A 26,562-nucleotide genomic window follows, 5' to 3' on the forward strand; every position below is an offset into this window, starting at 1 on the left:
AGCGTGACGACGTCTAGAGCGCTACGCACTGTCAGCAAGACGACTACCGTGACTTAACTTGACAGCCACGTAAATGGCTAATGTTCAGAGTGATGGCATTTTAACGGAAATGACCAAACATATAATTAGTTTCATTAAAATTATCCATTATGTAATATGGTTATAATAGAACTGTTTTGCATAATAACTCATAAATTACTGTTGTTGCATTGGTTGTTTATGTATGGCATGTTTTATTTAGGGCCTGAAGATAATGTAACAACATCGAAACTAGTTGCCAATAAAACCAACACCTTAATACAGCTGGAGGAATTTCGTCATTTTTTAACATATTAAAGGTTATAGTCACATTCTGTTTTGTCCTATATTCTTTGCTTTCGATACATGGAACAATAACTCTCTCCTGTCCCTCTATTTCATCAAGTACACTGACTTCTATTAGGAGGGCTTGGTGGAAAGTAATACCTCCGAATTTTTCGTTCTTTTCTCAATATCGGTTGAGGTGTTGTATGTCATGCATGTTACTCGATCGACTTTTCCGCTTCGCTGACCTAAGTTTCAACAATCTGTCGCTAGAGGGCTCCGGATTGTAGCGTGTAAAATGACGATGTATTGTGACCTGAGAAAAAGCGTACAGTAACCGAGTTCCTAACCGCAGAAAACATGCCTCCAATTGAAGTCCGTAGAAGAATGAACACAGTGTACTGTGACGTTTGAATCACGTCAGTAATGTGCGACATTGGGTTGTTCGTGCTCTTAATGAAAGAAGCGCTGGTGATAACGTCAACGTGTGTAACAGAGCTCGGAGTGGACGACCGCGTACGGTAAATGACCAGACTCATCGGAAATGTGTTGATGTGCTCATAAGAGAAAATCGTCAGATAACACAGACACAGCTGTCAGGTAATTGTGGCACGAGAGCGTGTACGGACAATCATCGCAGAACTGCAGTAGAGGAAACTGCGTGCACGGTGGGTGCCTCGAATGCTCATTCCTGACGTGAAACAGAAGAGGTCAGACTTCTGTCGATAGTTTCTTCTGAGTTTCCAGTGTTAGGGAGATGGGTTCCTTCACAACATTGTGACGGCTGATGAAAGCTGCGGTTCACCGTTTTGACCCCGAAAACGTGACACCACCAATGGGGTTGGATCATAAACATTCAAGATCATACCATCAGCAGACAATGCCACTCTCAGAGTGTTCTGGGATGTTCACGTGGTGCATTTGGATTCATGCCCAAAGGCACCACCACAAACTCTGCAAGGTACTGCGAAACCATCAGAAAAATGAAAGTATGAATTCTAAGAGTTCGTCCACACATGGAGCACACGCTTCTTCTGCAAGACAGTGCCAGACCGTACATGAACGCTGCGATATCTCCGATAATCCGATGCGTTGGGTTCACTGTCATCCTCCATACAGTCTCGACGTGGCCCATCCGATTTTCATCTATTTTCAAAACATAGAAAACACATTTCGATGACATCCCTTTGATAGTGATGAAGCGGTGCATGCAGTACCAACAAACTGGCCTCTCGTTGGTAGTTTCTTTCATTTAAAAAATTTTAAGAATTTTCAAATAAAAAATTCGGAGGCATTGCTTTTGGGCATGCGCTCGTAAATTATGCTGGACTTCATTTTCAAGCGATGCACGTCTCACTCCAGTGTGTCCTCAGCTCGTGGTGTAGTTGTTAGCGTTGCTGCCTCTGGATCACTGGGTCCCGGGTTCGATTCCCGACCGGGCTGAGGATTTTCTCTGCCCGGGACTGGGTGTCTGTGTTGTCCTCAACATTTCCTCATGATTTGTGACAGTTGCTGGATTGTATTAAGTTCAAAAATTGGACTGTGTAAAAACTGCGACTTCGTGGCTGGCTCTGAGCACTATGGGACTTAACTTCTAAGGTCATCAGTCCCCTAGAACTTAGAACTACTTAAACCTAACTAACCTAAGGACATCACACACATCCATGCCCGAGGCAGGATTCGAACCTGCGACCTAGCGGCCGCGCGGTTCCAGACTGGAGCGCCTTTAACCGCTTGACCACCACGGTCGGCGCGACTTCGTGCGGGCGCGGATGACCGCGCAGTTGAACGCCCCACAAACCAAACAACATCATTCCTCCAATGTCCGTGTACATGCGACCTGTAAAATTTTGTGTTATTTTCTGTTTTCATGTGTCCAGCGTTTCATTCATTGTAACATTTGTGTAACATTTATGTCTTTTCGCAATCTAGTATTATTTAACTTGTAGCCATCAACAGCCTGTAAGTATATTCCCACATTGCACTCTACACGAAACACTTGAGACAGAATTGCCTCCACATCCAAGCAGTCATTGTGTCTGACAGCGTGCTGAGAATTTCAGTTCGAGTCCTCGACTGCTTTGCAGCACATTGGGTACCGTGTTGTTTTGGAATGAGAAAGCCGGCGTCAACGACCGGGACTATCTTGTTCAGTGATGACATTGGCAGAGGTTGGTCGATAGTTCAACAGATTTCGTGCGCTTACTGCAAGAACACTTTTAGCAAAAGATGCATTATTCAACAACTGTTTTGCTTTACAAATCAAAGCCAGTAGAGTAGTATTAACTTGGCACAAAGTATAATTAAATCTAAGAAAGAAAGAGAAAAACCGCTAAGCGTTGGGTGTATATCATTAACATATAAGGTGATGAGAAGGATGCATGATAGCCTACCTTCGATACGACCTGAACCAATGCCTCTACCCTTCACACTCCTATAATCTGTTTAAACTATGCAATCGTAGACGCCTATAAAGGAAAAAAATGTAGACGAACTTACACTGGTTGTGTTGTATTTATTGCTCTAAGTATTCTTTATCACATGTACAAGGTTCTAGTAAAATCTCGGCGAATACAGACAGTCGTGGCACTAACGAAAAATAAAAGACATCCGTGGCGCTTACAATATAGGTCTTCCGATTGTCCTCTACTTCATCTTCGGCAGGCCAGTCACTCGACTGATTTCCGAAACGAATGCAGCTGTTTATCCTTCAAATGGATAGTAAATACCAGTGAGCGAACTGTGCTCGTCGTGAGCACTCTTCCTACACTAATGTGTGGACTTACTGCATTCCACATATTACCATGATGGGTGTGTGACGTTTGGATGACGAATGATGGTGGACGGTTCCTATTTTAAGAATCAAGTTGGAGAACCGTAGCGTCAATACCATTCGGAAGGCGCATGGTAGCCTAGCTCGTTATGCAACCTGCTAGGCATCAGTGTAAAGTGGAAGAACGGAAGCAACTACACAGCCTGACGAAAAGCAAGAGTGTGTGTGTAAAATGTGTAAGACTGGCGATATACCATCACACTTTCGGGAAAACATCATCCACATAATTCCCAAGAATGCGAGAGTGGACAGGTGCGACAATTATCGCACAATTAGTTTAACAATTCATACATCCAAGTGATGAAAAAAATAATATACAGGGGAATGGTAAAGAGAACTGTGGATGAAGTCCGTTCAACAGGGACTTACATGCATTGAGCGAAAATAATAGTGCATTGAGAATGGCTAGCTTCTAGCCGAAATCTAGATCTGCATAATAAAATTTAAAAAGGCCGACTGATTGCTGCAAGCCAGCAGGGGTGGCCGAGCGGTTCTAGGTGCTACAGTCTGGAACCGCGTGACCGCTACGGTCGCAGGTTCGAATCCTGCCTCGGGCATGGATGTATGTGATGTCCTTAGGTTACTTAGGTTTAAGTAGTTCTAAGTTCTAGGGGACTGATGACCTCAGAAGTTAAGTCCGATAGTGCTCACGTCAGAGCTATTTGAACCATTTTTTGATTGCTGCAGTCTATAACTTACAAGTCAGTATAACAGTCGCTGAGTGCAACCGCTTTCAGAATGGAAGGTAACCTGACTAAGGATGTGTTAGATGACGATCAGTTTCGCTTTAAGAGACGTAAGGGCACCAGAGAGGCATTTCTAACCTTTCTTTTGATAAATAGAAGCGAGACTAAGGAAACGTTCGTAGAATTTGTCCACTTCGAAGAACCGTTCGACAACGTAAAATGGAGCATGATGTTAGAAACCCTGAGAAAAATAGAGATAAGCTGTAGACAACAATAAGAGTGGACGACCAAGAACGTCGTGATCGGATTAGAAAGGGTGTAAGAAAAGGATGTAGTCTTTCGCCCTTGCTATTCACTCTATACCTCGAAGAAGCATTGGCGGAAATAAAAGAAAGGTTCAAGAATGGGATTAAAATACAAAGTGATAGGCTATCAAGATTCGCTGTTGACATTGCTATCCTCAGTGAAAGTGAAGAAGAATTAAAGTAGGTGTCGAGTGGAGAGAACAGTCTAATGAGTACGGTATATAGATTGAGAGTAAATCGAAGAAAGACAGAAGTAATGAGAAGTAGCAGAAACGAGAAAGCGAAAAACTTAACATCAGGTTTGGTGATCATGAAATAGATGAAGTTTTGGAATTTTGTTGCCTAGGCTTTAAAATACACACGATGCTCGGAGCAAGGAGGACATGAAAATGCAGGTTATCACTGGCAAAAGAGCATTCCTAGCCGAGCGAAGTCCGCTAGTATCAAACATAGGGCTTAATTTGAGAAAGAAATTTCTGAGAATGTTCGTTTGAAGCACAGCATTTTATGCTAGTGAGACACAGACGGTGCAAAACTGGAACAGAAGAGGCTCATAGCAAGTGCAATGTGGTGCTATAGAAGAATACTGAAAATTAGGTAGACTTGTAATGGAAGGAATGAGGAGGTTCTCCGCAGAATCTGTGATGAAAGGAATATATGGAAAACGCTGACAAGAAGAAGGAATAGGATGATAGGACATATGTTAAGACTTCAGGAAATAACTTCCATGGTGTTGTAGGGTTCTGTAGAGGGTAAAAACACTAGAGGAAGAGAGAGATTGGAATACACCCAGCAAATAATTGAGGACGTAGGTTGCAAGTGTTACTCTGAGATGAAAAGGTTGCCGCAGGAGAGGGTGGTGGGCCGCATCAAACCAGTCAGAAGACTGATTAGAAAAAAAAGAGAAAGGAAAAAACATATTGCAACATTGAGGTAGCTGTTCTTCCCGAAACAAAAAGAAAGAAACTGGCCATGAATATCTGCTCAAGTATGCCCATTATTTTAATAGAGCGGGAAAAAGCAGTAGGCTGAGACAGAAGTATCCATTATTCTAAATGAAAGGTGGTCAGTATACACTGATAAGCAAAAACAATATGACCCTGCTCACCGCCACTTTGGATGCCGCCTGGTGACGTTGCGGGCACGTGACGCGGTAGCAAAATTATTTAAGCGGAGCAGACACGGACGGGGATCACCTTAGCGAAAATATGGGCTGAAAATTGGGAAATAAGTGACTTTTTCAACAAAGGGGGGAAGATCCTGTGAATGAGTATGCCGAAATTGGCGAAGCTGGTGGAACGTTCACGTGGTACTATCGTGAACAGCTACGGAAAGAGGTAGAACGACCGTGAAACTGCCATTAAGTGCTAAATGGTTAGGCATCCACGGCTCTTCACAGAAAGTTGGGTTCGGAGGCTTGTCTCCTCTGTAAAGTAGGATACATTGTGATCTGTGGCATCTCTGCCGAAAGAGCACAATGCTGGTGCACGCACAAGTGTTTCGGAGAACACTGTTCATCGTACATGGAGCTCCACGGCATACCCTCTCTACCTGTTCACATGTTGACCCAATGACATTGTCAATTATGACTGCAGTGAATCACATTTTTGCTACACTAGGTCGATGATCGTCTTTATAAACGCCGTCATCGAGGTGAACGGCGGCTCGAATCGTGCTGCGCGCCACGTACGCAGTCTGGTGGGAGTAGTGTTATGCTGTGGGAGACATTCTCCTGCTCTTGCGTGGGACCTGTAGCTGCAAGCGAAGGTTCGCCGACAGCTGCGAATCATCTGCATCCCATCATGCTTGATGTCTTCCCCGACGGCGACAGCATCTTTCATCGATGTAATTGTCCGTGTCTCGGAGGATGAATCGTGCTATAGCGGTTTGAGGAGTATTATAGTGAACAAACGTTGATGTCTCGGCGACCAAATTCGCCTGATGTAAAACATATGAAACCCATCAGGACATCGTTGCGGGCACAAATCAGCTGCCCGTTATTTACGCGAATTAAATGACCTTTTCGTAGACATCTAATGCTATATACCTCCACAAATCTTCCAACAAACTGTCAGATCCCTGATATGCAGAATCAGTGGTGTATTTTATTCCAAAGACGGACAATCTGTATCTTCTAAACTTTCAAGGATAGTAGTGAATAGAAGAGGAGGCAACACGATGCCCAGCCTGAGATTATAGGGTATAACTAGCAAAGTTCAAGAGAAGATAGTACTTATTACTTATAACAACATAGAGTGGCAAAAAAATGGAGAGTCCAGAGAGAACAGTAGAAGAACAATATTAGCATAAAAAGAGCAGTAGAAGCCCTTCGAGAATATAAGAAGAAGAAACTTGTTTGGTGGGCTGTAGGAAAAGCAGAGGTGGTTGAAACGAAAAAAAGGAGCTCATTTGACATTCGTGAAGAATGACAATCAAATAAGAAATAATAAGAAATAGATACAGGACACTAAGTAGGGACTTGAAAATAGAATTGTTGAAAAGGAAAAACAAGGCGCGAGGTGAAAGACGTGAATATGTAGAGAGGATAATCGGTGGAGCTGGTAGTGATGAAGCATGGAGGACAATCAAATCGAGGGTAGTGTCAATTAGTGACAAGTTACATCATAATAATATCAGTCATGGTCAATGGTCAAAGTATTTTAAAAATTTATTTGAGGAAAATGGGTCTGAATCTTCATATAGATGTGAGATAACGATGCAACGGAAGGAATTACGGCCTTTGGATACAAAAGTTCTTCAACAGGCTTTGAGGAGCTGCAAGATGAAAAAGGCATCATGATATGGAACAATATATCCAGACCTGGCGAGTTTGACCACAGAAATGGTTGGAGATGCCAAGGAAACTGTTTAAAAGAGTGTAAAATGGAGAAGATGTTCCATCGGAATGGAAAGCGTGCTATATAACATAACATAAGAAGATGTCACGTAAGGACCCAAATAATTATGGGGGTTTGTCACTGATTCCTTTTCCTGGAAGACTGTTCTCGAAGATACTTAAGATCTGATAGACAAAGAAACAAGTCACAACCAGCAAGAAGAGCAAGCAAGATTCTGGGCAGGAAAGCCGGTAATGGACATCTTCACAGTGAAATTAATGTGTGAAAAACCTATAAAGGTTGGACTGGAGACGCATTTTCCATTGATTGACCTAGAGAAAGCAAATGATAACGTACCCATAAACAAACTATGAGAAAAGTTGAAGGAGATAGAATTGGATGAAAGATTGCTAAAAGCTATTATGAAATTACATGAAATAATGTAGAGAGAGTAAGGATTTTGAACAGTTGGATAGAAGAATATTTGAAGTGAACGGTCTCTGTCAAGGATTTGGGTTAAGCTGTATCCAGGAGCAGTCCTGCAGACTTGACTTAGAAAATGCCAAGTTAGGGCAGACAGTAGAGGACAGCAAGATATTTAGCCTCTATATTGCAGATAACCGAACTGTATTAGTGGAAGATGATAACAAAGAGGAATACAATATAGCTGGCCTGAAGACGAACATGAAGTGCGGGGATTGGCCAGTTGTACGGTAAAAGTAAATAATTTGGAGATAGATGGAGAAGTAATTGCAGATGTGGAAAAGGCAAAATACCTTGCGGTTTTATTTAATAAACAGGGCACAAATAATGATGAAATCACTAGTAGGATTAATAAGGATCGAGCTATAACAAGGGCAATGACCCAATAGGTAAGAAGAACGACGAAGAAGAGAATGTATAAAACTATAGTGCAGAGTTTATTTTTGCATGGAGCAGAAGCCCGGGAAGTCACAAAAAAAATCGGGAAGAGAGTGAAAATGGTTAGGGACGTCTGTGGCGACATCCAATAAAAACAGCTGATGTGACCATGCTGGTCTGACCATGTGAATTGGATGAATGAAGACAGCATACGGAATAGATGGATAACATACCAGTGGAAGAAAACAGGTCACCCGCGACACAATTGGCAAGATGAGTGGAGGAGGCGATGGAAGCAAGGAATATGAACGTTGAGGAAATTCAAGACTGAGGACGTTGACGACCGCGGGAGGAGAAGCGGAGCCATCCGTAGATAATCCGCAAGATCAGTTGTCAGAAGCGGATGACGAGCGTACACGATCTGTTCCATCAGTTGCCGGTGAAGAAAATGTTCTGGAAGATTTTGAAGAGGGACAGTCACTAACACCCGTGAAGTGGCACAAGCTCAGGGCGCATCTCATGTCAACATATAGAGAGTTATGTGTGAATATGAAATAACATACACACCACCAGCATCAGTGCCAAGAGATATATGGGGAATTAGCTGCTATGGCTACATTTTTACACAAACTTGAGAGACACATTCACCTACCACTGATTTCGTCTGGGGAGTGATTTGCCAATAATTGGGCGTTTACTCGAGGTGACTTCGGGAACTTGCAAGACAGACACATTTGGGCAGACGAAAATCAGCAGCACAAATGCTCAGAAGTAGCCATCATAGGTTCATTGTGAACGTACAGGCGAGGACGGTTTATGAAAGGATCATAAGGTGAACCAGCCTAAATGGGTTGGCCTACTTAGTTTTTCTGATAAATTTTTCTACTACAGATTCGTAGCTTAATATGGCTGCAAACTGACGGAACTCCATTTCATCTTGATGCAAATGTGTGGTACTACCTCGACGCTAGACGCTCTATACCCAAAACGACGGATTGCTGGAGGGGCTGTTAAGGTGATCAGAAGGTATACCTCTTGACTATATTCTACAGTTCCTGCAACATCAGATGACGTTTTCGCGCGAGGAGAAATACTGAACAGTTTTCGTTTATCATTTAGATAGTAAACGCGTCTTTACATCCAGTGCCGCAAGAGGAAGCGTTAGCAGTCGGGTAAGTCTACAATAAGGCAGTATAGAGTCATGTTGCCTTCCGTCATTCTAAGAAAGATCGCTCTAAAAGGCTAGTCTCTCTTTTTCTGTTAACTGATATAAAGCTGGGTTGTTTCACCTTTTTGTACTCGTACTTCCGTTTAGCTACACCACACAGCATATAATGTAGTCGCCTTTATTCTTAAACAGTTGGTGAAAGTGGTACGGTATATTTTCCTCTAGTGTAAATTAATTAACCGGAGAACATCCAGAGCATCAAATAAGCTTGCAACATAAAAACAGAAACACTGCAGTGACAAAGAATGTTTGCAGGAGGAGTGAAGTCAAACGTCCCGAGGACGACGAGGTGTTAGATACTGAGCTCATGCTCGGAATGGAGAGCGACAGGGAACAAAATCGGCTAAGCCTGTTTCACATGAGCCATCTCAATATTTGCCTTAAGCAATATGAGGAAACCACAGAAGACCTAAGTCTGGACGACTGGGCACGGATTTGAACCCTCGTTCTCCCAAATGTGGCTCTAGTGTCACAACATGATATAGTAAATGATGCTAGCGGCAGGCCGCTGTGGCCGAGCCGTTCTAGGCACTTCAGTCCGGAACCACGCGACTGCTACGGTCGCAGGTTCGAATCCAGCCTCGGGCATGGATGTGTGTGACGTCCTTAGGTTAGTTAGGTTTAAATAGTTCTAAGGCCTAGGGGACTGATGACCTCAGATGTTCAGATGGTTCAAATGGCTCTGAGCACTATGGGACTTAACATCTTAGGTCATCAGTCCCCTAGATCTTAGAACTATTTAAACCTAACTAACCTAAGCACATCACACACATCCATACCCGAGGCAGGATTCGAACCTGCGACCGTAGCAGTCCCGCGGTTCCGGACTGCAGCGCCTAGAACCGCACGGCCACCGAGGCCGGCACCTCAGATGTTAAGTCCCATAGTGCTCAGAGCCATTTGAACCATTTGATGTTAGCGTCATTTACACATAGCGTGGTGAAATTCATGTGCACATTCCTTCAAAATTCAAATCATCGTCATTCGTCCTACATAAATATTTGATTAAGTAATACAGTTCAGTTATTTCCTCAGAGGTTTGCCAAAGAATGGAATTAGAAATTTATTTTATTTTCGGAACATTGTCTTTCTGAATGGATTAGGTATTTGCAGGGGCATGGATAGAAGGCTGACCTGGAACTTTTTATGCACTTGATGTTTTCCAGCCAGAGGCCGTCAGAAATCCGCCCTCGCATTCGTGGATGCACTACACCACCTACTCTCTTAGTTATATAAGAAACCTATCATGTCCTTAAAAAGAGATATAAATTATTTAAAAAGGACTTCCCAATTACTGTTATGTAATCTGCATTTTCGTATTTAGGAAACTAAACACAATGCAGTGTTATTATTGCTTGCATATCACTAAAAGAGACACTTAAAGTTCTTCTTTTTCTTTACGTTAAACTTTTTCGCTTAGAATTTGGAAGTAAATAAGTGAGAACTTTGTTTTTAATGTAGATGATACATCCAGCGTTTTGATAAGCGCATCTTGTCTGTTACGTTTCAGGAACTGGGCAACGTCAACCCAGCATACGTCAGCGACAATGCGGAAACCAATGGACGCAAATTGTCAGTTGCCTCTGACAATTCAGCCAAGGTAGGGGAGGTATGTATCTGCAGGCTGTTAATATTAGCTGCATTGTTCTCGTACCGAAGAATTATCCATCTGATTATTCTGGTAGACTGATTAATTCCATTTATTGTAGTTTGCTTGAATAAAATAAAAATATGTACATATACTATATCATTGGTTAAAAATCGCGTCGCGTCTACCGGCATAAACATAAGAGTTCAACATAGAGTTAAACACAGAGTTGCAAAAATATCGCAAATATGAGCTTTCTTTAGCTAGCGAGGTTAGCATTTCCTTAGCTTGAAAAAAAGCTATGATCGAAGGTCCGTTAGCCAACAGAAAATTCAAGATATGCGAAATTCTATGATAAAATGAATTGTAAGACAAGCTAATTAAAAAATATTGTCAGTTTTCAAACTAGTTCAATATTTTTTACTTCACCGGTCTAATTTCAGGTTTACGTAGGTAAAATGTTTTCCTTTGTCAACTTTTTAAGCCGTTATGTGCCAAGGCCTCGTCGAGTGAAAACCGATGTTACAGACGTTACATTAGCATGTGAACAGTACGCAGACATTTTCTTACGTAGCGAGGAACGTTGACAAAAGGTTCACATCACTTTAACTGCTTATTGCAGGAAGTGTGTTGTTACATACCCACCCGCCAACATTGAGACTGCATTTAACTCAAATTCCATGCTTTTTTTGAACGAGACTTGACGATATTGCAGTACCTGTGTTCATAATTACGATGCAACGTTCCTTCGGATACGTAAGCAAGTCCGGAAGAACAGGCACTGCGGCGACTACAGCCGTTATGAAATACATGAAATGAATTCGCATTTGCGAATATGAACAACAGCAACTGTGTAATATAATGACGACAGTGAAAATTTATGCCGGACCGTGACTCAAAAATGGATTTTCCGCTTATCGCGATCTGTCGCCTTACGGTTAGGCTACCACGTCTGAGCAACACAGGTACTGCAGTAACATATTTACCCGCCGACACCGAGCGAGCGACATTCAATTAAAATGCCACCCCTGTACGGAAATATACATAATGAATGTACGGTGCAGGTTCTTGACACATGGTTGACGACATACGGAAGTTTGGGTGTGGCCGTGAGTCGTTCTCGCATAGCCCAATGGTAAGGCGACCTCTCGCGAAAAGCGGGGTATCTGGGATCAAGTCCCAGTCCGGCACAATTTTCACTGTCGTCGTTCCATTATACAGCTGATGGGTGTCGATATACACAACTGCAAATAAATTTCATGTAGATTGGGAAAAGGCTGTTGGCTAACAACAACTTCAAGATTTCGCTGCACACCAACCGGAAAAAGTTTGGAATTGTGATGTAAAATTTAGCAAAGTCTGAGTCACACTTCCAAAATAATATTTCTAGATATAACGTATTACGCCGGATATTTGGGTGGCTATTTGATAGTGACATTTCTGGATTTCTGCTGCAAGTGTCAAATTCACTCATACGCGCATTTCTCAGCAATCGAGCGCTTACAGTACATTGTCTGTAATGATCCAACTATTATTAAGGAATAAGTAAAAAAATATTTTATTGAAACCATAATGGCAACGTGTGTAGGTTAGTATATGATTCGCAAGGAGGGCTGTTTCAAATAGACGATCACCGTTCGAAAAATATTTAACCCTTCACATAATACACAGTAGTTTTTGAGACTATCTTGTCTGGAATGAACACCTAAACCTACATTTTCTGAATCAACCTTTCTCAAAGTGCTGTGCAAGAGATCATTAGTTTACGCAGACCGCTGTGTTTGTAATCGTATCTCTTTGATATAGCCGGCCGGAGTGGCCGAGCGGTTCTAGGCGCTACAGTCTGGAACCGCGCGACCGCTACGGTCGCAGGTTCGTATCTTGCCTTGGGCATGGATGTGTGTGATGTCCTTAGGTTAGTTAGGTTTGAGTAGTTCTAAGTTCTAGGGGACTGATGACCACAGCAGTTAAGTCCCATAGTGCTCAGAGCCATTTGAACCATTTTTTTCTTTGATATATGGTTGTACGCAATACGAATCTGCGGTACGATGTAACAACGCCTTGGACATCTTGATTGTTCTAAAAAGCGTTCCTTTGACACCAGGCACTTTTCATAAGTTTCTGAAGCACTTAACTAGCAGAACTGAAAATGCAGTTTGATAAATATTACACAGTGTATATGGCTTCCAGTCATACCTTATGAACCTGAATTCGTGCAAATCAGTAAACAAAAGCACTTAATACGTTATTACAAATTAATTTTTAATTAGATTTTTAGAATAATCGTCGCTTCTACTTGCAAAGGTTGTGTATTTAGTCAACAGGCATTATCTGCATAAGACTGTCAAGCAATATAAACTCTGCAACAAAGACTTCATTTACTCTGTTAGCTTATTGGTGCTTGGAGCTGAAACTCTCGTTAAGCCTAAAGTTAATAGCGCGAAGTTTTGGAAGTCCGTATATGTTTTTTTTCTCTATATCTCTCTACTGGAAAAGCTCTCTGCCGTAATTTGGAGCTCCTGACTTTTATTACGTAGCATTACTCCAAATTCAATACCGACGACATTATTTCAATAATTATAGTGTAAAATTACCTTACATACATTCGTATGGTACAAACACTAGCAATGAGCACATTGAAAATTTAAAATTCTTGCTGTAGTATTTTTGTTGCAAAACTAGATGGAATAAAAGTTTCAATTACATCAAAGATATAACCTTTTCTAAAATATTTATTGTCCGTTCTCATATCTATGCGACATTGTTAATTTTATTCAAACGAAAGAAACTTTGAAATTCTTAAAGCGGGCCCTATACGATCACCGCTAAGGTCTATCGGAAATATTCACCGTTTTTATCTTTGTTACATTCAAGCCCTTATTTTGGGAAAGCAAAAGTATGGCTACGTCTCCATAAAATCGTAACGTAGTGTCTGCAGATGTACAGTGTATCATTATTTTGAATTTAATGTGCTTCGCTGCTATTATCGTCAGTTTCCGCATCTGCCACAATTTTACTTTTAACGGCACTTGTTTCGTTTCCATGAAATAAAATAGAAATCATCGATCTTTCTATTATCCTATTTTATTCTTTCCCCTCTCTTTCACAGACATTGCTGCTCAGTTAAATTGTGTTGGATGTCACTTCTCGTTTTTAACATACTTTAAGAAAATTGCTACAAGCGTTTTTCAGGTACTTTAGTTTTACATCAAAATAAAAACCTGAAACATAAACATTCTGCACGATCTCAAATCAGCCGTTAAAAAATTTTGAATTCAGTGTGACAAATAGCATGTTTCAATGACATTAGACGCTTTTAGGCTTTGAAATGAATCAGTGGCAACAGATAAAAATTTGGGCCGGACTGGACCGTGACCCTAAGTCGGATCTCCCGTTTAACGCGAGCCCTCTGACTAACCGCATCGGCCATCCGAGCACGCTGCCGAGTCGACCCAAATCTAAAGCCTGTTGTACACTGCTAGCGTAGCGTCACCTACCCGTGAAACGGTGTCCAAAAGAACAGACATCACATACGTGTAAGTATCAGTAGGGTACGATGCCCGATCTCTTGCGAGAATCCGAAACGGCGAATGAGGGCTTCATGGGTAGGTGAAGCTACGCCAGTGGTGTGTAACAGGCTGGGAATTTCAGACGGATGGGAAGTATGCTCGGGTAGCCGATTCGTTTAAGCGATCGTTCAAATTAAGCAGGAGCCTTAGGTTCGAGCACAAATTTTCACCTGTTGTCACTGAATCATTTCAGTGTCCAAAAGCGGCTTCGAATCACATAAGGTGTCCGTTATTTCAGATATGTCAGGAAGAGCAGACACCACATACTGGGCGTCTGTCCTAAGACCCATCAGGAGCATTGTCTGTGGTGTTTCAAAATATTTGCAATTTCGTTTTCGCATTGTAATAGCTGGAGTCACCCTAAACAAACAGAGCTCATCACGTCTTTCCTGCGACTCGTAGTGTTATTTTTAAAGAGGAATTTTACGTGTCCATTCAACAGAGAGGTCCCATATTAGTCTAGTGCGATATTTGTTTTATCGATGCGTATTAACTGGGACAAGCAGCGACAGCACTGCACTGACCCGCGCTAACTGCTACTGCGAAGCCATTGGAGTGCTGTTTATTCTCCACGTTTTACTATCCCTGTTAATAAGTACCAATAAAACGATTATCCGCCTAGACTAATTTTGGAGCACTGTATCGAATGGGCTCGTAAAATTCCGAAAAATTGTTTTATTTGTGATGAGAAACAAACCGACGGTAATTTTTTGCGCTGACTCTAGCTAAAGAATGCATAAACTAAATTTCAAATACCTGCCGAAACACCGGAGAAAATGCATCTTTCGAATCTTTGTAGAAGCACCAGGTGGTGAAGTGTTGTCTCGCAGCCGGTCGGGGCGGTCGAGCGGTTCTAGGCGTTACAATCAGGAAGCGCGCGGCCGCTATGGTCGCAGGTTCGAATCCTGCCTTGGGCATGGAAGTGTGTGATGTCTTTAGGTTAGTTAGGTTTAAGTAGTTCTAAGTTCTAGGGGACTGATGACCTCAGAAGTTAAGTTCCAAAGTGCTCAGAGCCATTTGAACCATTTTTTTTGTTGTCTCACACAAGAGCCATTTATTTTATTGCAAAGATTTGTCCAAAATTTATTAATAGAAAATAATCGTATGCGGCTGAGGAAAGATCTATACACACGGGTGACGTCTGCAGCGAAGATAATTACTGAAATGTTGTTATTGCTTCAAATGGTTCAAATGTCTCTGAGCACTATGGGACTTAACATCTATGGTCATCAGTCCCCTAGAACTTAGAACTACTTAAACCTAACTAACCTAAGGACATCACACAACACCCAGTCATCACGAGGCAGAGAATGTTATAGCTTAATCTGATGTTTTTGTCAATGTAGCACAAAAGTCTGGAAGCCAATAACAACTATTTCAGTATGAAAGGAATTTTTTTGTAAAAACTTCGGTACGAAACAGATTATACTTTTAAACTTATCTGTGGCATGTCTGACAGCTTTGTGTGTTGAAAGAGTGCTTCATATTCATCAGCATAGTTATTTATTTTTTATATAATGCCTGTTGTGGATAATGTGGCAGATTTTCTATACATTCAAACTGAATATTCTAGCATTTTATGCGACCCCTCTGCTGTGTTTAGCTTGCTGACGGCAACGTCACGGAAGTGCGGGAATGCCTGCGAGAAACGTGAGCTATAGCGGCCGTTACCTTGTTGAAAACTGACTCTCAGGTGTCCCTGCAAGAAGAGCAGCACATGGGGCCACGGTAGGGTGTCTGTAAAGATCGTGCAATCAGCAACCGCCGCACTTTTGCCGATGGTTGTCAATGCAGCAGTGTAGAAAATGAAGTACGGTACTACAGACAACTTCTGTGCTGTGATATGTTGTCACTGAGGTGAACAGGTGACAGTTAACAATGAGAAGGTAACAAGTTTTCAGTTTGTAGTAATATCTTCTGCTCGGACTTGAATCAATGGCGGATCATTTACATCTTTTCTAAATTACAGCGACAGTAATACTTGATTCTTGAGTGCTGACCAAGACGTGCGTTGATTATATCTGTTCCATGTCTTTTATGGGCTGTGTAGCTCGCAGAAGAAAAGTTTTAGACGTATATTTTCGGTAATGTTGTCATTTAACATCTTTTACTATTACTGAAACTTGTTTGTAGGATATACACTTTTATAAAAACAAACATAATATTCATTTGGTAAGCCAAAGAAAAGATAAAGTCTATTATCTCATCGTTATCGGCGTCTTTAGGGGTGGAGAAATAGCTCGCTGAATTTGTTGAAGCAACCGTCCATAATTAATTTATAAAAATTATGATAAACCTCACAACTGAGTGGCCGGATAGATAGGAATTTGAACCATGCCCCTCCAGAATATATGATGTCTCTCTAACAGTCGTCAGGCGCATTTTCACTGGTGTTTCGGCAGATATCTGCAATTTTGTTTTTGCATTGTGTAGTTGAAGTCAGCCCAAACAAATGCTGATCATCATGTCTTTCATGTGACGTCAAGCGTTGATGAAAAGCGTCAGTTTGTTTTCCGTTACAAAGAAAATTATTTTTCAAGTGGAATTTTACGTGCCCATTCGACAGAGCGGTCTCAGATTAGTCTAGTGGGATATTCGTTTTACCGATGTATGTTAACAGGGACAGTAAGACACGAAGATCAACGAGCACTCCAGCCACGGCAGCACTGCCCTGACCCTCGCTGACTGCACCACCACGCAGCTGTGCTTCTCACAAGGGAGACTCCATCGCAGCACTCCTCAATTTTAGGTGTAAGATAGTCCAGTGGATATCCCGTCAAAAACTGAACGCAGATCAAGCATTAAAACAGGAACAAGGTGTACTGAACTGTGGAAAAAGAAGCTAAATAGAAACAGTGAACGGTCCAAGGTCGAGATGGGCAAGCTCCCACGAATTGGAAGAACCACGCGTCGTGGTTGTATGGTTGCAGTGTTGGAGGGCAAACCGAAAGTTCCGTACTCAAATCTCCCACGTGATCAATTTTTTTTAAATTTTTTTAGAAAATTATGGACTTTCCGTCCGGTCGCTGACCTGTCTGTTCTTTATCTGTAGTCTTGATAACTGTCATGCTATACATTGGTTATAGGATGTAAGAATATATTACCGTCCCAAGTAAATGTGATGAAGAGTGAGAGCAGACGAGTTGCCGCGTATACCTCTCACAGAAATGAAAACAACATATAAACGGTTGTGAACAATATTACAACAAAGACATTCAAGAGTCAAAACTTCTGAAACGGAGCGCAAGACTCATAGCATGTGGTACTTGTGTAGAACAAATAGGACGTACTTACGTCTAGAGGTCCCTTCTTTACAGCTCGCTGTTGCAAACGGATTTTACAACACGACGCAGACACAAATTTGAATACAGCGAACAGACACGTCAATGACCGGACAGACAGTTCATAATACGGCAAGAAAAGAAATGGGACACGAGGGAGATTCGAATACGAATCTCCCCTTTCGCAATCCCACACCTCGAACACACAACCACGAGGCCGTTGCTCTTCAAATGCGCTCGATGTTGCAAGTCTTAAGCTTGGACCGTTCACTATTCCTATTTTGCTTTTTTTTACAACTGAGTACACCTTTTTCTTGTTTCCATGGTTGATGCTGTGAATACGTAGAAAGAAAGATCCTTTATCATTTAGCTACAATATAGCAGGTCAGCAACTGGAAGCAGTTAATTCCATAAATTATCTGTAAGTAGGCATCAGGAGTGATTTAAAATGGAATGGCCATATAAAATTAATCGTCGGTAAAGCAAATGCCAGACTGAGATTCATTGGAAGAACCCTAAGGAAATGCAGTCCGAAAACAAAGGAAGTAGGTTACAGTACACTTGTTCACCCACTGCTTGAATACTGCTCACCGGTGTGGGATCCGTACCAGATATGGTTGATAGAAGAGATAGAGAAGATCCAACGGAGAGCAGCGCGCTTCGTTACAGGATCATTTAGTAATCGCGAAAGCGTTACGGAGATGATAGATAAACTTCCATGGAAGACTCTGCAGGAGAGACGCTCAGTAGCACGGTACGGGATTTTGTTGAAGTTTCGAGAACATACCTTCACCGAGGAGTTAAGCAGTAAATTGCTCCCTCCTACGTATATCTCGCGAAGAGACCATGAGGATAAAATAAGAGAGATTAGAGCCCACAAAAAGGCATACCGACAATCTTTATTTTCATGAACAAGACTGGAATAGAAGGGAGAACCGATAGAGGTACTCAAGGTACCCTCCGCCACACACCGTCAGGTATGGATGTAGAGTTAGATGTAGATGTAAATCTGTGTTCAGTTTTTGATACGTTTCGGGAAAACGAATATCGCACCAGACTGATTTGGGACCGTTGAATTGAATGGTCAGGTAAAATTCCACTTTAAAAATCTATTACTCGTAACTGGAAACATAACGACACTTCGTGTCGACTCTGGACGTCGCATGACAGGCTTGATGAACAACACTTGTTTGGGCTGACTCCAGCTAACCATTGCGAAAATGAAATTGGAAATATCTCACGAAACACTAACGAAAATGCGCCTCACGACTCTTAGGAGGGACAACCTGTATACAGGGCGTTTAAAAAAAATATGACAAATATTTTGAGAGGTGACAGTACTCATCTAAACACGAAAAATAAGTCCAATTAACAAACACTTGTTTATAGGAAGGGCTGCGCGGCGCTTGGTTGCGGATATTAGCACAGTCGTTGCTTTGGCGCTCCGTCAAATGTGTCGGTAGTATATTATGATGTCCTATTAACAGCGCTCTACCTGCCATTAGTTGGTCTGCAGTCAGCAGTGTGGTTAGAGTCGTGATGTAGGCTACCTTAGTTTTCGTCGTGTTTGCGTGCATTATTGTAAGGTACCAACCCAGGGTGCGTATCATGGTGTTTTACCTTCTTCAAAACGCAGATTCACTTTACTTGTTTACTTTTACTGCGCTCTGCTGCAAAAAGTGCAGTACATTTACGTTTTCTCTCTTCTGCCACTCGTTAGCAATGATAGTCTATTACTCGAGAAGTGAAATGATGGATGTGGTACTCGGCTATGGTTTAGCAAATAGACGTAGCCGCCCGCATCTCGTGGTCGTGCGGTAGCGTTCTCGCTTCCCACGCCCGGGTTCCCGGGTTCGATTCCCGGCGGGGTCAGGGATTTTCTCTGCCTCGTGATGGCTGGGTGTTGTGTGCTTTCCTTAGGTTAGTTAGGTTTAAGTAGTTCTAAGTTCTAGGGGACTGATGACCATAGATGTTAAGTCCCATAGTGCTCAGAGCCATTTGAACCATTTGACCCATAGACGTAGCCTGCGAACCCATGCCCTCTGCTCTGAAAAATATCCACAGCGCAGAGTGCCCTCTGACAAGCTGTTCGGCAGACTTTTCCAGCGTCTGAGGGACACAGGTACCCTTGCACTTCGAAAGACTAACAGTGGAAGGGCCCACAGTCCGCACACCTGACATGGAGGACCGTGTGCTACGATCGGTGGGAGAAACCCCTGGGACCAGTGCTCGACGATTAGCAACACCAGATGGCGTGTCTCACTCTCTTATCTGGGGAGTACTTCATGAACAATCGCTGTACCCATATCATCTACAGCACGTTCAGGCTCTAAGGCCACAGGATCACCGTGGCAGACCGTGGTTCTGTCAAGGGCAGTTGCAGAAGAGTGCCGCAGATCCACTGTTAACATCCAAGATTTTATTTACCGATGAGGCAGGGTTCGCAAGAGATGGTGTCGTGAATTTTCATAACCAGCATGTGTGGGCAGATGTAAATCCCCTGGCAATTCAGGAAAGAGGGCATCAACACCGATTATCAGTCAAGGTACGGGCAAGCGTATTGGCGATAGATTAATGCGGACATACGTGCTACCACAAAGGTTAACTAGAGCACGTTATCTGGACTTCCTCATTACTGTATAGCCTACCTTGCTAGAGGCTGTGCCATTGCAGCAACGAATACGAATGTGGTTCATGCATGATGGGACTGCAGCACATTTTCGTCACAACGTGAGCGTACACCTGACACAGACATTCGAGGACCGTCGGATTGGTCGAGGTGGCGGGTGGGGAGGCTGCTCGTTCCCCAGACCTCAATTGCTAGACTTTTGGTTATGACGACATTTTAAAGAATTGGTCTACGCCACGCCAGTCAACTCTGAGCGGACACTACAGGGCCGGCCGGAGTGGCCCAGCGTTTCTAGGCGCTACAGTCTGGAACCTCGCGATCACTACGGTCGCAGGTTCGAATCCTGCCTCGGGCATGGATGTGTGTGATGTCCTTAGGTTAGTTAGGTTTAAGTAGTTCTAAGTTCTAGGGGACTGACGACCTCAGCAGTGAAATCCCATAGTGCTCAGAGCCATTTGAACCAGTTTTGGACACTATAGGGTCACTTCTTTAATGCGTGCCAGCAGGTACAACAACAACAACTAGGTATACTACAAAGGGCTTGTCATTCCTTAGACCGGAGGGCAGAGACATGTATTGTCATGAATGGACGCTACGTTGAACACCTCCTGTAAACACGTGTTTATCGCAGAAAGTATGCATTTCGGGACACATGTTTACTGAACTTACCTCAGAAAGTATGCATTTACCGACCCATGTTTAATGGACTTATTTTTCTTGTTTCGATGAGTACTACTTCCTCTGAAAGTATTCGACAGTTTTTTAACACCCTACGTATATGGGGCATTAGCTACTACGTTGCGTTGTTAAATACATCAGATTCATTAAGCAAATTAATGCGAAAGTTAATGTCGTATGACAAACGAAATTCAACTGTTATAGCAACAGGATTAAGGTCAGTAGAGAGCATAGCGCTCTCGTAAGAATACTTAGCAAAAATAATTTTTCTCCATCTCGATATAAAATAGGGTTATCGGTCGTTTGATCAAGCGTACTTTCGGAAGACGTATCCGTGAGTAATTTCATCACTATGATATTCATAATTACTCTTGAAAGGATATCACTTATTCGGTTGTTTGTCAATGACGCCCACCTAGTTGCCAAAGTCGGAGTTACTAATACAATAGAGCACCGTTATCGCACATATTAAGTTATCCACGAGTCGTTCAGGAACTGCTGATATGCCTTACGCTATTTAATAGGAGTAAAAACAGTGACTTCGACACTGACATATTACGATTAGCGTCTAAGGCGGGAACAATCTATTGCTCCCATGTAAGCTACAGCGCATAAACTGTTTATACTCTTAGAAGACTTGGTAGAGAACAAAATTTTATGGTTCTATCATTCTAGCCTCCGGTGACCGGACCTGAGACGACAGAGGGCGACGAATCGGAGCGCGCTCAGTGGTCCAATGGCGTAGAGTTCCTCATGTCGTGCATCGCCATGTCCGTCGGCCTGGGCAACGTGTGGCGCTTCCCGTACACAGCCTACAAGAACGGCGGCGGCGCCTTCCTCATCCCCTACATCATCGTGCTGCTCGTCATCGGCAAACCGCTCTACTACATGGAGATGGCCATGGGACAGTTCTCTAGCTACGGCCCTATCAAGGTGTGGAACATGGCACCAGCGCTCACCGGTAAGCAGCGGCGACAGCATTCCAAAGCCAATGCGCGCTTTCAGGCTTGCGAAAACGTGGAGACAGTTCGTTGCGTATATTTTCTACTTGAAAAAGGGATGGGGCTAACTTTGCTTGTAATTAAAGAATTTTCTGTTGGTTCCAGCTGGTTTATTATCTACAAAAAAACAGCTAACTGAAAGCCTCTAAACACTGCTCAAGTTTCAAATCCATGAAGAGATTAAGAACGTTAGAGATTTTTACGCTGTAATTAGATAGAGAATTTTTCCCAGAAAAAAATCGTAGTGTTCGTAAAACAAATTAGGTCTTTTACAAAATACTGCCAGTCAAGGCCAGTGCGATAATAATGAAAGTCTATAACTTAGTTCTGAAGGGAGCAACTGATAATGAAGAGCTCGATTCTGTATCTACTCCTAAAATCCAGAAATGTATGTGAAGAATGTCGTAGACGAAAGGGGGCGTGAAAATTCACGAGGGCGTGTTGAAAAGTAATACCTCCGAATTTTTTATTCTGTTCTGAATATCGATTGAGTTCTGCATAATACTCGGTCGACTTTCCCGCTCCGCTGAGGCAATCTGCAATCCTCTGCCGCCAGAGGGCAGAACTGTAGCGATCCTCTGCCGCCAGAGAGCAGAACTGTAGCGTGTAGCATGGCGTTTTGGAAATTTTGTGGTAAGTTCCTAAGGGACCAAACTGCTGAAGTTATCGGTCCCAAGGCTTACACTCTATGTTATCTAACTTAAGCTAACTTATGCTAAAGACAACACACATACACCCAAGCTCGAGCTAAGACTCGAACCTCCGACGGGGGCAGCCGCGCGAACCGTGCCAAGGCCTCCCAGACCGCACGGCTACCACATGCGGCTAGCATGGCGTTGTGTAACCTAACTATGTCGGTACATGAGAAACAGCGTACTGTAATCCAGTTGTGAATTAGAAGAGATTTGAATTTTCTCTGCTGTATCGAAACTAGATTGTTGCTCGTAGGCAACAGTCAGTCACAGCTGGTGACTCATGTGGGTTTCTCCTTAGATCGGAGGGAGCGAGAACCGTCGTAAGACACTATGCAACCGTTGAGGGAAGAGCACAAGGCGCTGGAGACGGCGTTATGACATCGAGAATCGTTTCGTTCCGTTTTATAGGAAAGTGGGTATATATACGTCACTCTTCATTGATTTCCATCCTAAATATCACTTTCACCTTTACATTACGAAGGTCTTCCCTAAGGAGGTTTGAGGTCTTTAAGTAAGATGATGTAGTTTACTACACTGTTAGAAATGGCCGGAAGAATATGATTAAGACCTCTAAACACTTGTAAGCTCCTCTAATATTCAGAATTTTCACAAGATTAATCGTCTATGACCGCACGGGGTAGCCGCACGGTCTTAGGCGCCTTGTCACGGTCCGCGCAGCTTTCCCCGTCGGGGCTTCGAGTCGTCCACAGAATAAGTTAGTTTAAGTTAGATTAAGTAGTGCGTAAGCTTAGGGACCGATGACCTCAGCAGTTTGGTCCCATAAGACCTTCCCACGAATTTCCATTTTGATCGTCTATGGGACCAGCTGGTTGCCTGGCGTTTGCTCTGTGAATCCTGCGCCAAGCACGCAGAACTGCTGTGGATGCTTTGGCTCCGTATATCCGTAGCTCAATGGATAAATGCCACATTGCAGAACCAAAGGTATAGCGTCAGTCTTACGATATTTTCTGTCGCTCATTGGTTCTTCCGGCTCTAACAATGAAAAAATGCAAAGCTGCAACCTGGTTCGGGATCAAAATTAAACTGTAGATATGCTATAACCGGATGGGTAAATCGGTTCAAACGCCAGAAGAAGCAAGGCCGCATCATCCTCAATGACAACTTTACCTTGCACATCCATAGACACTAGATTTTTGTTGTCACATCAGCTCCTCTAATGGCTACGTGTGTTGCCAACAGAATGCTTTTGGATACTAACAACCCGGTCATTATAACGTCTGTCGACAGTGTACCGTTCTGGGCGCTTCAGTCAGGAACGGCGCTGCTGCTACGGTTGCAGGTTCGAATCTTGCTTCGGTCATGGATGTGCGTGATGTCCTTAGGTTTAAGTAGCTCTAAGTCTAGGGGACTGATGACTTCAGATGTTAAGTCCCATAGCGCTCAGAGCCATTTGAACCATTTGACAGTGTACCCTCCTGGAAAAAAGTGCTTTGAATTACAGCGGTCAAGCAATATGGCACGATGTGCGTGAAATTATTTCTGCACTCTAATATCCCAGCAGAAAACGTGTGAAAACATAGATAATGGTTAGTCATCCATATTCATTAAACACAGTGATGTCTCTTTTTAGAAGAACAACATTCTGATGTTCTGGTCTGACAATATCATCTGTGACGTTAACATCCGCAACCTCAGATACAGGAACTGTTAGCTCGAGCAAGTTACAAAGGAATGAATCATTTTCTGGTCGATACAGTTCGGGCACCGTATTGGATTAGACGAAATTCGGCCGCCGATCCAGAAACATTCCAGTATTTAACAAAGGAAAGGAGAAGAAACGCTAGGTAACAGAAGAAATACTTCGAATGATTGAAGAGAGAAGGAAGTATAAAAATGTTCAGGAAAATACAGGAGTACAACTTGGAAATAAAATAGTGAGAAAGTGCGGAGAATCTAGGCAAAATGACTGAAGGAAAATTGTGAAGAAATCGTCGTTGGAAGGAATGATTCAGTATATAGAAAGGTCAAAACAACCTTTGATGAAAAATTAAAAGTTGAAGCGTCAACATTAAAAGTAGAAGCGCATTGAGGTATTCCACTGTTAAATGAAGAGCAGAGAGCGGGTGGACGGAAAGAGTACATAGAATGCATTTTAAAGAGTAGGGAACTTTTTGATGTGATAGAAAAAGAAATGGGCGTCGATACGGATTACGTAGGCGATCCAGTAAGTGTTTAACAGAGGTTTGAAAGACTTGCTTCGGCAACTAAAGAACTATCAAGTTAGTTTTTAGAATCCATATGACTGGGGACTTGCCATAAGTCTTTCGGACAAATGTAGTGCACAAAATCCCAAACATAGCAGAGGCACATATAGGACTATTGCGCAATCGGCTTAACGTCTCATGCTCCCAAATTACTGACAAAAATAATGAACGGAAGAATGGAGCAAAAAGGTTGAGGGTTTGTTAAATCACCAGAGGAGCGATTCCGACGTTAAGCTTGATAATGGGATCAAAATATAAGGTAAATAAAGACAGGTTCTTAGGATTTGTCGACCTAAGAGAAGTGTTCGAAAATGTCCCATACGTCAAAAACTGCGACGGTTAGGATGAGACACAGACGCACATACATTGAGGGACATGGCATAAGGCGTTCCCTATCGTGCAATTATTCACCGAAGTGAAGCGGTGGTGCACGATGTGACCACCGTTGATTTGCGGAGTCATTATGAGAATTCTTGCCATTACAAAGTGGAGCGTAAACTAGAACAACGCGTTAAGATTTCTTGCTTTAAGTTATGGGAAACGGCGAACGAGGTTTTTGAAATGTTAGTGCAAGTATATGGCGTTACAGCAGCGAGTAAAAAGTGTGATGTTAATTGGTTTAAACTCCTTAGAGACGGAAAGGAATTGCGTCAAGGATGGGCTGCGCTCGGGTCGATTGTCAACAAACACAATCCAAGACAACATCGAACGCTTGAATTGAATGCTTGCGAGTGATCGACAGCTGTCTTTGAGAATAATAGCAGAAGAGTTGAACATAAGTAATGACATTGTCAACACTATTGCTTACGAACATCTGAAAAAAGAGGAATATTTGTGCCCTGTTTGTACCGCACATGCTGACAGACAAGCAGAAGCAAACTCGCATGGAACTGTCGGGATATTTCATCGACATGTCTGACCTGAATCCTCATCTATTGGAAATTATCATTCGGGAGATGAGACCTGGTGCTACCAACACAATCCGGAGATCAAGTGACAGTAGTCGTCTTCCTCGTCTCTTTCAAATAGTCGGCTCACAAAATCCGAGATTAAGACGACGTTGATCGCCGTTTTCTACGGCAAGGACCTGATCCATCATGAATTTATAGCTGAGGGTCAATCTGTCACAGTGGAAGTTTACGAAGGAGTTTTGAAACGGCTGCTGCAACTCATCCAGCGGGTTCGGTCAGAACTGTACCGGAGTAGTCAGTGGTGTTTCCCCTACGACAACGCCCATCCACAAACGGCGATCCGCATGTTCAACTTTCTCGCCCAACGCAAGGGTGTCCTCGTTCGCTAGATTTGACGTCAGCAGACTTCCTTCAGTTTCCCCGCCTTAAACTGGCTCTGAAAGGCTTATGCTTCGTAGTCGTTGCGAATATCCAAAAAGAAGTGTTTGTTGAAAGTTTCCAATAGCCTTACAACCGTTGTCAGAAGTGAACTGTAGCTAATGATGATTACTTTGAAGTCCGGTAAAGGTATTTTGTTTGTAACTCTTGTCTCCTTTATTTTCTGTGACGATTCTTCGAGCTTTTCAGATGCTCCTTGTAGGTATAATTTATAGCGAAAGGCAAGTAATGCATTTTATGTAAAGGACAGTGAGGAAAAAATAAGAATGGAAGAGTATCCAGATTTAAAAAGGCGTAAAGAGGGATGCAGACTTCTTCCTCTACTATTCAATGTGTACATCGAAGACTCAAAGAAGTAAATAAATGGAATGTTTCGAAGTTGGATTAAAATTAGCGGTGAAAGTATAACACTGATCAGATTCACTGAAGACGTTGCCACACCTCAGTGAAAGTGAGGAAGAATGAACAGTATAATGAGGACATATTATGGATTG

At 42.7% G+C, this 26,562-nt stretch overlaps 1 protein-coding gene across 2 annotated transcripts in view; it reads left to right on the forward strand.

The window, feature by feature from the left end:
• The window catches only part of LOC126162528 (sodium-dependent nutrient amino acid transporter 1-like), a 224,143-nt gene that overhangs the window by 121,197 nt on the left and 76,384 nt on the right, over window positions 1–26,562 (forward strand). Inside the window, exons 3-4 of one of the 2 annotated variants that reach the window (XM_049919098.1) lie at window positions 10,564–10,662; window positions 21,474–21,759. In XM_049919098.1, coding sequence (XP_049775055.1) covers window positions 10,564–10,662; window positions 21,474–21,759 — 385 coding nt within the window. The remainder of the gene's footprint in view (window positions 1–10,563; window positions 10,663–21,473; window positions 21,760–26,562) is intronic. The other variant, XM_049919099.1, reaches the window with a different exon arrangement.

The sequence above is a fragment of the Schistocerca cancellata genome, chromosome 2 (genome assembly GCF_023864275.1).
Source record: "Schistocerca cancellata isolate TAMUIC-IGC-003103 chromosome 2, iqSchCanc2.1, whole genome shotgun sequence".
Classification (NCBI taxonomy): Eukaryota; Metazoa; Arthropoda; class Insecta; order Orthoptera; family Acrididae; genus Schistocerca; species Schistocerca cancellata.